The sequence below is a fragment of the Pseudophryne corroboree genome, chromosome 5 (genome assembly GCF_028390025.1).
Source record: "Pseudophryne corroboree isolate aPseCor3 chromosome 5, aPseCor3.hap2, whole genome shotgun sequence".
NCBI classification, from domain to species: Eukaryota; Metazoa; Chordata; class Amphibia; order Anura; family Myobatrachidae; genus Pseudophryne; species Pseudophryne corroboree.
Window position 1 is genome coordinate 606,870,537 of NC_086448.1, and position 12,275 is coordinate 606,882,811.

Here is a 12,275-nt window from a genome sequence, read left to right on the forward strand (position 1 = left end):
TGCAGACACCACTTTAGGAAGAAATTGCTGAAGAGTTCTGAGTTCAGCTCTGTCTTCATGGAAAATGAAATAGGGGCTCTTGTGAGACAATGCCCCCAGCTCCGACACACGTCTTGCTGAAACAAAGGCCAACATTGTGACGGTCTTCCACGTAAGATATTTTATATCTACCTCCTGTAACGGTTCAAGCCAGTCCAATTGGAGGAATTGCAGCACCAAATTGAGATCCCAAGGTGCCGTGGGAGGCACAAAGGGAGGTTGGATGTGCAGAACACCTTTCAAGGGCATCTGGACCTCTGAGAGAAGCCAATTGTTTCTGAAAGAAAATGGACAAGGCCGAAATCTGGACTTTTATAGAGCCCAGACGGAGGCCCACATCCAAACCAGACTGCAGAATAAGTAGTAAACATCCCAGATGAAATTCCACAGCAGAATATTTTCTGCTCTCACACCAAGAGACGTATTTCTTCCAAATATGGTGGTAATGTTTAGACGTTACCCCCTTTCCGGCTTTGATCATAGTCGGGATGACCTGGTCAGTGATCTCTCTCCGGGGTAGAATCAGCCTTTCAACTTCCATGCTGTTAAACATAGCCGCGGTTAGTACTGATAGATGAACGGGCCCTGTTGCAGAAGATCCTCGTGAAGAGGTAGAGGCCACGGATCTTCGAGGAGCCATCTAGGAGGTCCACGTACGAGGCCCTTCTTGGCCAGTCCAGAGCAATGAGTATTGCTTGAACCTTTTCCATTTTTATTCTTCTGAGAATTCTTGGGACCAGAGGAAGTGGAGGAAACACGTACACCATCTGATATACCCATGGAGTCGTCAGAGCGTCTACCGCTACTGCCTGTGGGTCTCTTGACCTGGAACAATAGCGCTTGAGCTTGTTGTTGAGACGAGAGGCCATCATGCTGATTTGTGGATATCCCAACCGACGTGTCAAGCACTTGAACACCTCCGGGTGAAGACCCCACTCCCCTGGGTGCAGGTCGTGTCTGCTGAGGAAGTCTGCTTCCCAATTGTCTACTCCCAAAATGAAGACTGTTGACAATGCCACAGCGTGTTTTTCTGCCCAGAGGAGAAATCTTGTCACCTCTGACATTGCTTCTCTACTTTTCGTTCCGCCCTGTTGGTTTATGTACGTTACCACCGTCACATTGTCCGACTGGACCTGAATGGCCTGATCTCGAAGAAGATATGAGGCCTGCAGAAGGGCGTTTTAGATAGCCCTGAATTCCAGAATGTTGATTGGAAGGACGACTTCCTGACTTGACCATCTTCCCTGAAACTGCACCCCCTGGGTGACTGCTCCCCAACCTCTGAGGCTTGCGTCTGTGGGTAGCAGAATCCAATTCTGAATCCCGAACCTTCGACCCTCGATTAGGTTAAAAGTCTGAAGCCACCACAGAAGAGAAATCCTGGCTCTTGGCGACAGACAGATCCTCTGGTGCATTTGTCAAACAGATCAAGCTGGAAAGGTCTTGCGTGAAACCTTCTGTACTGAAGCGCCTCGTAAGAGAAGAAGGTGAATGCACAGATGCACCGATATCCGGGTTGGCTTCAGGACATCCCGAACCATCAACTGGATTACCAATGCTTTCTCCAACGGAAGGAACACTTTCTGCAACTCTGTGTCCAGTATCATTCCCAGGAACGGAAGCCACTGTGTTGGCTCTAGGTGAGATTCCGGAAGGTTCAGAATCCACCCATGATCCAGGAGTAGTCGGATTGAGAGGGAAATGCTGTCCAACAACCTCTCCCTGGACGTACCTTTATCAAAAGATCGTCCAGGTACGGAATTATGTTCACTCCCTGTTTGCGGAGGAGAAACATCATCTCTGTTATTACCTTGGTGAACACCCTCAGTGCCGTGGAGAGACCAAATGGCAGGGCCTGGAACTGGTAGTGACAGTCCTGCAGTGCAAACCATATATAAGCCTGATGAGGCGGCCAGATCGGAATGTGAAGGTATGCATCCTTGATATCCAGAGACACTAGGGGGTAAATTTAATAAGATGGGAGTTCCATTTAAGATGGGATGCTGCCCATAGTAACCAATCAGATTCTACTTCTCATTTATATAGCACTTTCTAGAAGATAATACCTGGAATCTGATTGGTTGCTATGGGCAACATCCCATTTTAAATAGAACTCCCATCTTAGTAAATTTACCCCTAGGAATTTCCCCTCCTCCAAACCGGAGATCACCACTCTCAGAGACTCCATCTTGAATTTGAACACTCGTAAATATGGGTTCAAAATTGGTCCTACTGAACCGTCCGGTTTCGGTACTACAAACAAGTTGGATTAATACCCCTTGTTTTGCAGATGAGGTGGAACTGGAACAATGGGGGTAATTCTGAGTTGATCGCAGCAGCAAGTTTGTTAGCAATTGGGCAAAACCATGTGCACTGCAGGGGGGTCAGATATAACATTTGCAGAGAGAGTTAGATTTGGGTGGGTTATTTCGTTTCTGTGCGGGGTAAATACTGGCTGCTTTATTTTTACACTGCAATTTAGATTTCAGTTTGAATAAATCCCACCCAAATCTAACTCTCTTTGCACATGTTATATCTGTCCCCCCTGCAGTGCACATGGTTTTGCCCAACTGCTAACAAATTTGCTGCGATCAACTCAAAATTAGGCCCAATGACCTAAGTCTGCACCAGTTTCTGAATGGCGTCCTGTAAAGTTATACTTGCCTCCTGTGAAACTGGTAAGCCTGATTTGAAGAATCTGTGAGGTGGGAGCTCCTGGAACTCCAGTCTGTAGCCCTGGGAAATAAGATTTATGACCCAGGGATCCTGGCACAAACTTGTCCAGATGTGACTGAAGAATTTAAGCCGGGCTCCCACCCGCCAGTCTTTCAGGTATAGCGGTCCACCGTCATGCTGAGGGCTTTGAGGAAGCAGAGCTTGAACTCTGTTCCTGAGAACCGGCAGTCACTGGTTTGCGTGGTTTACCTCTAGCGCCTCTGGTGGCTGTAGAAGAACCTCTGGTTTTGCCCTTAAAGGACTGCAAATTGGAAGCTGAGTAGGCCTTCCTGGCTGGGGGAACTGCGGGAGGAAGATAAGTGGACTTACCCGCAGTAGCTTTGGAGATGAACTAGACAAATGGATCTCCAAATAAGGCGTCTCCTGTAAATGGTAGGCCTTCCACGCTGTTCCTGGAGTCCGTATCAGCAGTTTACTGGCGTAGCCATAAGCCCCTGCGGGCTGACACTGCCATAGCAGTGGTGCGTGCACTAAGCAAACCTATTTCTTTTATGGCTTCCGCCATAAAGTTCGCAGAGTCCTGTATATGTTGCAGGAGTAAAACAATCTCCGTCCTAGATAAGGAATCTAACCCCTCAATTAGGTTACCTGACCATTTAGCAATGGCTTTAGTGATCCACGCACATGCTATAGTGGGTCTCTGGGCCACCCCAGCAGCTGTGTACAGAGATTTGAGTGTGGTCTCAATTCTACAATCAGCCATGTCTTTCAGGGAGGCTGCTCCAGGGACAGGCAATACTATTTTCCGTGACAGCCTGGATACTGATGCATCCACGATCGGTAGACTTTCCAATTTTTTCCTACCCTCAGGAGGAAAAGGAAAGGATGAGAATGACCTCTTAGGGATTTGAAATGTCCTATCAGGATTAATCCATGGTTCTTCAAATAGGATATTCAGTTCCTGTGACACAGGAAAAGTGACAGAGGATTTCTTTTTTACATTAAAATAAGATTCCTCACACTCCTCTGTCACCTTATCAGTAATTTGCAGAACGTCTCTGATAGCTTCTATAAAAGCCTCTATTCTTTGTGACAGAGCAGCACCCCTCTCCTCTGAGTCCACCTCACCCTCCTTCATGTCTGACCCTTCATCATCAGAGTCAGACTGCAGGATATGGGCCAGAGTACGTTTTTACGGACAAATGGTAGGGGACTGAGACGTTGGTTTGGGGACTGAGTCTCTATTCATAAACTCATCCACAGACTGTCTTAAGTATTGCGTCTCTTTCTTATTGCGGGACAATTTAGTAGAAATATTGGAAATCATTCCTTTAATGGAATCCAGCCATGCTGGTTCAGCCCCGCTAGCCTGGGAAGGTGCACTACACAGAGTATAAAGTAGTGAGCCCCCTGGGGAAGAGGAAAACTCTTCCGTACATGAAACACACTCTTTGCCTGACATATTGTGAATGTAACAGAGCACACACACACACACACACACACACACACACACACACACGAAAAGGTTAAAAGCACAATTAACCCACAAAGAGCCCTTCCAGGGAGACACAGAGGTATTATGGAGCCAGCACACAGCGCCCTTATTGCTAATGCCAAGCTTAGCCAGGTCACAGACTAAGTACCCAGATTGGGGACTTAGGGGGTAATTCTGAGTTGATCGCAGCAGCAAGTTTGTTAGCAATTGGGCAAAACCATGTGCACTGCAGGTGGGGCAGATATAACATTTGCAGAGAGAGTTAGATTTGGGTGGGTTATTTTATTTCTGTGCAGGGTAAACACTGGCTGCTTTATTTTTACACTGCAGTTTAGATTTCAGTTTGAATACACCCCACCCAAATCTAACGCTCTCTGCACGTTATATCTGCCCCCCCTGCAGTGCACATGGTTTTGCCCAACTGTTAACAAAATTGCTGCTGCGATCAACTCAGAATTAGACCCTTAGTACACTAATAATCGTTCCGCCCTACTATGGCCCCCTGATACCACTGAGGTAATCTCGAGCCACTCCGGAGGAGCTGCGCAGCCCTGTCAGTCAGCGTCTGTTTCCACTGCAGAGGGAAAATGGCGCTGGAGAGCTGCTGGATCCGCTCACAGTGAAGACCCGCCCCCGCCATGGCACGTGGGATTCCCACTTTTTTTATACTGGCTGAGGTAATTCAATGCTTAAAATAGGGTCAGACCTGTTTTAAGTCTGTGTTTGCCAGTGTGAGTACTGTGTCCATTGTACTGAGACTCAGTTCGCCCCATCAGAAGCTGTGCGTCTGCACTGTGTACTGAGCCTAGAAGTCGTGCGTCTCCGTACCCTCATGCCACCATAATGGCCAGTGACCCGCTTACCGGGACGCCGGCTTAGTACTCACAACTCTTCAATCTTCTGGCTCTGTTACGGGTGGCGGCGTTCTGTGGGAATGTACGCTCGCCGTGGCGGGGCTTGCGAATAGTTCCCTCAGGAGCTAGTGTCCTGTCAGTGGGGAACGGGACCATTAACCCTAGATGAGGTTGGGCCATTCCCCCCCCCCCTAAGTCCTACAAAGCAGGAAGGCTGGTGCCATCCAGTCCTGCCTGAAAATAACAAACAGATAAAATAAATGCAGAAAACTCTTCAGGAGCTTCCATAAGAATGACTGGCTCCTCCGGGCACATTTTCTAAACGGAGTCTGGTAGGAGGAGCATAGAGGGAGGAGCCAGCCTACACTATCAAATTCTTAAAGTGCCCATGGCTCCTAGTGGACCCGTCTATACCCCATGGTACTAAATGGATTCCCACTATCCTGTAGGACGTAAGAGAAAAGGTAAAAAGCCATACCTTCGACGTTGAAACAAGGTCAAGCGACTCAACTATGCACGAAAACATAGGAACTGGAGTTTAGAAAAATGGCAGCAGGTGCTCTGGACTGAGGAGTCCAAAATTTTAAATATATGGCTGTAACAGAACGCAGTTTGTGCACCGAAGGCCTGGAAGTGATACAATAATGAGTGTTTGCAGGCAACAGTAAAGCATGGTGGAGTTGGGGATTTGGTCAGGATTAATGGTGTCCTCAATGCTGAGAAATACAGTCAGGTACTTATCTATCATACAATACCATCAGGGAGGCATCCGGTTGGCTCCAAATTTATTCTGCAGCAGAACAACGACCCCAAGCGTACAGACATTTCATTAAGAACTATCTTCAGCATAAAGAAGAACAAGGAGCCCTGGAAGTGATGATATGGCCCCCACAGAGCCCTGATCTCAACATCGAGTCTGTCTGGGATTAGATTAAGAGACAGAAGGATTTGAGCAAGCCTACATCCACAGATGATCTGTGGTTAGTTCTCCAAAATGTTTGGAACAACCTCCCTGCCGAGTTCCTTCAACAACTGTGTGCAAGTGTACCTAGAAGCATTAATGCTGCTTTGAAGGCAAATTGAGTAAATAAACTATTAACACTTCTATTTTTGAAAGCATTCTTACTTCTTTTCCACACCTGCCTAAAATTTTTGCACAGAACTCACTCCCATAGCTTCAAACATGTCCTACAAATTCACCTTTTCAAAGAAGCCTACAAGCCCTTTTCCTAACACACTCCCTCTGCCCCCTACTCTACCAACTTTCACCCTGTATCATCCTCTTTTGTTGTACATCCCTCTCCTTTAGACTGAACAAATAAGGTTCTCTTCCTTTGTGTCCTCCTCACTATACACATCACCAGCACAAATATGTCCTACTAGGTGATTCCTCGCGCCCTACGGGCGCTCTACACACTGTCGCAAGGGGCTATGCCCCCTTAACCCTTGCACACCCTTCTGGCGTGCAATGTTTTTATTATATGGAGTATTACTTCCAATCATAATTTTGTGAGTGGTTAAATATTGCACGGACAAAGGGTGTGCGATGGAGACGGGGCCGTAGCCCCTTGCGACGGCGTGAACAGCGCACGCAGGGCCCGATGAATCACATAGTAGGTGCCGTGGTTGGGGGGAGTAGCAGGGGTGCGGGGGAGACGCGGATGGGCAGGAGGTCCGGGGGTGCCATGGGTGGGGGAGGGGCGGATGCGGGGGTGCTGCAGGTGGGGGAGGGGTGGGTGTGGTGGTGCCGTGGGTGGGGAAGGAAAGGGGGGGGGGAGGGCGGGTGTGGTAGTGCAGCGAGTGGGGGAGGGACTCGCACAGCAGCCAGTCACTATTGTGAGCGTCAGTGTCCCAACGCGCCGCATTACAGGGAAGAAGATGCACTCAATAAACTACAGCTCCCAGCAGCCCTAAGGGCCGGAATGCTTCGGTGCTAAGGGCTGCTGGGAGCTGTAGTTTATTTAGTGCGTCTACTTCCCTTTAATGCGGGGCGTTGGGACACCGGCACTAACAATAGTGACTGGCTAGCAGAACTGACTTACTGGCTGAATCAATGAAAAGGTGAGAGTGGTGTGCAGTGTCAGTGACACTGCACACCCACGGCACTGCATAACACCGTCACCTTTTTTAACATTGGGCCTAATTCTGACCTGATCGTTGCCCTGTGCTACAATCAGGCACACTGACATGCGGGGGTACTCCCAGCACAGGGCTAGTCGCACAGCTGCGATGCTTTTGCACTTCAGGAGTAGCTCCCGGCCAGCGCAGCTTTTGCGTGCTGGCCGGGAGCTACTCGTCGCTGTCTGGCTCGCAGCATCTGTGTGTGACGTCACACAACCGCTGCGGCCCCGCCAAAAGCCGCCGTGCCACCCCCTCCCGCACAGTGAATGCCTCTGCATGTCAATGAGACAGAGGCGATCGCTAGGCAACGACAGCCGTCAGCTGTCAGCCATGCGCCGGCGCACTGCGGCGCATACGCACTTCTGATCTGATCACTGCACTGCGATGAACGGCAGCGTGAGATCAGGTCAGAATGACCCCCATTGATTCAGCGTCCAGACATTACCCTCTGTGATATCAACCACTCTATCCGTTACATTAGTCATCTCTGGGCTTTCAGGCTGGCAGGCCAGGTGCTATGTTGCGGAGTCAGGGCCTCTGAGGATCTGGGCGCGGCTGTGGCGGAGGCACTTCTGTGACATCACGCACAGAGGATGCTCAGGGGGTTAGAGAGTATGCGGCGCAGTGAGGGCTATGAAAGCCTTCCGCTGCGCCGCTTTCATACACATCTATGCCGGTGGCCGCAGCAGCTTTTGTTCCACCTGCGCCGTGGCTAGGGAGTGGGGATTGTTGATGCTGGCGGGGCAGGCGGACTGGCAGCAGGACACAGGACGCTGCAGTAAAAGGATTTTTTGTTTTCCCTAACTACTGCGCAGAGACTTGCTGCAGATGCAATGGCATACCCTCCAGCTGGACCGTTTTGGCAGGTACAGGACCTTTTTTTTTTTATGAGCTGTACCAATTTTTGGCTCTCCAAATTGCCAATGAAAGTATAGGAAAAGAGGCGTGACCACGGCATTTTACCCGTGTCCACACCCCCTTTTCGATTTTGTCGTGATTTTTGTGTGTAAATTGTTGGAGGTTGTGTTGCTGCAGATGCAGTGGGAATACTTTGGGGTGTGGACCTGGAGCTGCAGCTCCATCAGCCCCACTGTTAATCCTGCTCTGGGAACACAACACACAGCAGCCAAAGGGCAGAGCCTCCCAGTGGATGTAACCTGTGTGGGAGGGCGTTTCTCAACCAATCAGCTGTGGACTGGGTGTGATGGACCTGCTGCTTAACCAATGAGAGCTCCTAGCCACGCCCAGCGTTAGCCACACAGTCACAGAGTGACAGGTCTGGGCTGTTATATAGGAGATTCCTCCTCCCTGAGCTCTTAGCCCCTGGTCTTCATATTTCCTATCTGTCCTACCCTCCTTCAGGAGATCTGGTCCTGCTTTTTTCACCACGTTTCCAGGTCACAGGACCAGCTCACGCCGATTTGCTACCTGTCCTGTCCACTCACTTCTCCTACTTCTCTCTACAAGTTGTTGTGAGATGTTTGGCCTTCAACGTTACCACTATTTGTTCTTATATTAGTTACTGCATGTTACGGTGTAATGTTTTGTATTTTTTAAATTGAATTTACTGCACTGCTCTATGTTCCTTGTAATGAGCTATGGACACTTTGTGGTGCCTTATCAATAAATAAATAATAATAATAATAAGATGATGATGATGATGATGTGGTTGCTGTAATAATAATATGATAGTGAGGAATTTGTTTGTACATAAAGTGTCATTTTTCTGTGGGTGGGTGTGGCAGAAAGTAAAGTTACTTGTAGTGTATCTTGGATCGTTCCATGTATTAAAATAGGAAAATGGGACACCAAGTGGAAGAATATGCAGGGTATCTTACGGAAGGGAGGTGGGGAGGTTTATTTCATTAAAGTGTTATTATTATCCCACTATTACAATAGCTACATACTATATATACTGTAGGTTTAATAAATACTAGACAATCAGGTTCATGTGCATTTGTTGACCTAGAAACATTTATTATATGATAATGTATTTATTTTATAAAAAGGTTAAAATGACATGTTATAGCCAGGAAATATGATATTTTTCCAATGTACAGATGGATACCATACCTCAAACACGGATGCAGACTGTTGATATAGATTGACAGCTTTTTCTAAGTTCACATTTTCTATCAACCTGAAATGAAACACTAATTTATTCAGGAAATATACAGAAGGTTAGTATAGGAGACTGAGGTTTCTTTCATCCCACATCCATGCACCCCATTTACTCACTTCCCAGCTCGCTCCAAAGCCATAGCAGCCGTGTCAGGTGTCCCATTCTCCAGAAACATCATGCTGGCTCGTTCTATTAGCTGGACGGCCTCAGGAAGTTTCTGCATCTCCTTTAATGGGAGGTTATAACAAAATGTTTCATGAGTTACAACTTTTGGTTGACAATAGCAGGCCTCCCTTTCCAACTGTCTAAGCACTCTCTGTTTATAAGGTGCACCTACAAATACAGGTTTATATGTTTATATCAGCTAGGGTGAACTTAACCCTTGTCTGCCCTGTTTATTATAGTTTCAATTGTCCAATCCCTCTACTCCCATTTGATTGTTAATAACGGTCTCTCAATGTAATGAGACAGGGCTTAGGTTCTAAAACTCAGTCCTCAGAACCCCACTGCAGGTCTCATCACAGAATCACAAGTTAAATAATTAGCTCCACATGTGGACCTTTTAAAATGTGTCAGTGAGTAATAAATACACCTGTGCACCTGCTAGGTTACCTGGAAAATGTTGACTGTTTGGGGTCCTGAGGACACAGTTTGAGAACCTATGATGGGGGGATCTCTAATTTTGCATTTGCTATGATGTCATTGAGGGATGGACTTTGAAAAACCAACTAATTAGTACTTTCCAGAAGGCAACAATGTAACATTACAATGTACTTTCCAGAAGGCAACAATGTCAAGATGCTCAGCTGATAAACACGGGATGGGTATGGGATCCCGGAGGTCAAAACACTGACGCCGGAATCCCGACCGTCAGAATGCCGGCTGGAAGGGGGGGGGGGCGCGAGCGGAACGAAGCCCCTTGCGGGCTCAGTGGTTCTATTCAGACTCCGTGGGTGTCATGGACACACAGGAGTGTGAAGCTCTGTGGCGGCGCAGCCGGCATTCTGACGGTCGGGATTCCGGTGTCGGGATTTTGACCGTCGGTATTCCGACTGCTGGGATTCCAACTACATCCCGGTAAAAACATATGGGATAGATGATAACAAGGATTCCCAAACAAAACTACTGGGCTAAGATATTACTCTGTTAGTTTTAAAACACATAACATTAGCTCCCATGAGCACTTAACATCTTTAGAGAACTTTTTAAGAGATATACCCCCCAAAAATATGACTAAAACATGGCAAGTTTACATGCAAGAAGAGGCATCCAACAGGGGGGTATCCAATTACCCGTGGTCAATGACCGTGGGTGATTGTGTCACCGGGGGGCTATCCTATTAGCCCTGTTGCGGCACGCTCCTGCCCCCGACGCTGGCACTTATCGCAGATTATGCTTCAGGCACCTCAGGCACCCAAAGCATAATCCATGATAAGCAGACTGCCGAAGCCGCGATAACACATGGGACGGGAGACTTATCCCCCATCCCATGTGTTTGAGTGATTGCGGGTCCATTTTCAACTGATGAAAACGGCCTGTAATAGGATACCGCGATAATGGCTGTTTTCATCTCTCAAAAATGGATCGGGGGTAATTACATACTCCCCTCAGAGATAAAACAGGTAACAGTATTTACAAAGAACTGTGCAGAAAAAGTGCTGTAATGTAGAGCAACAAGTCACGTTTCATTTTTGTAAATTAGGTTTGAAAAACAACAGGAAAAATATGGTCATATTTTCCGCAGTTATCTGTGAAACACTTCATAAATGTGAAATGTTGCTTGTCACAAAAGGTTGATTCATGCAGTCTGGCAGACAAGCATAACATAAATTAGTGTGGAGAAAAGAAAACTCTTTGGTGGCATTAAACTTTACTTTTATTTGTACATCAGGAGCTCGTAAATCTAACAAAACAAGACCTAAAACATAATCTAAAATCATTGTTCCCTCTGGTATAACATTTATGGAATAATAATTACTGCAGAAACCAAATATTTATTTTCAGCATCAAATGAATAGACCACATTTTCATACAGGTGTATCTCTGTTAACAATTCAAGTAGTAGGTATACAGCTGACAATCAACAAGTAATCACAGTAAGATTGTAATTCCCCAACAAACCCCTTAATGTCTTTAATCAAAAGGATCGATTCGGAATTGTACCTCCTAATGGTAAGACTATTTAACAAATCCACAGTAGATATATCACTGTTGCAATCTTTAAACACTGTAAGGGTGATATTTATCGAAGCTCGGCAAAAGATAAAATTGTGAGAGATAAAGTACTACCCATGAACCATAAAGTATTAATATGAGCACTACAACAGACGATTGAGCAACAGTGAGATGATATGCACACATGCTAATAATAATAACTCCTCTATTGAGCAATATGTTACACCACTCAAGAAAGAAAACCGAAAAGGTGTATATAGTGTTTACCGGGTTTCTACTAGAGATGAGCGGGTTCGGATGTAACGCCAGAATTAACGCCAGTTCGATTTTATCTGTATTATTTCTATTGGCTATCCAAAACACGTGACATCTGTGAGCCAATAAGATGCCATTTTGAGAACCGAGTAAATAAGAGTAAAACCGAACCCGCTTATCTCTAGTTTCTACTATATACTGTTTGTCATACACATTGGACGGGTAATGAGAGCACCCTATAGGAACACTCCCAGTCAGAGGCATAAAGTATACAGAATGGAAAGAAACCAGGCTAAGACAAATATAAAACATTAAAACATTTTAACAAACCGACATTAAGCCAATCAAAAGAGAACACAGGAGAAAGAAAAAGGTATCACAGCATAAGACAAATAATCAATAATCAGAAATATTCTATTATCTTCTAGAAGGTGCTAGATAAATGAGAACTAGAATCTGGTCTTAAATAAGAATTTACTTACCGATAATTCTATTTCTCGTAGTCCGTAGTGGATGCTGGGGACTCCGTAAGGACCAT

At 46.4% G+C, this 12,275-nt stretch overlaps 1 protein-coding gene across 1 annotated transcript in view; it reads right to left on the minus strand.

Moving 5' to 3' along the window:
* NAPG (NSF attachment protein gamma) overlaps positions 1-12,275 on the minus strand; it is a 121,407-nt gene that overhangs the window by 56,427 nt on the left and 52,705 nt on the right. The window contains exons 6-7 of the mRNA XM_063923455.1: positions 9,424-9,533; positions 9,259-9,325 (exon numbers count right to left, since the gene is read on the minus strand). Of these exons, the coding sequence (XP_063779525.1) occupies positions 9,259-9,325; positions 9,424-9,533 (177 nt within the window). The remainder of the gene's footprint in view (positions 1-9,258; positions 9,326-9,423; positions 9,534-12,275) is intronic.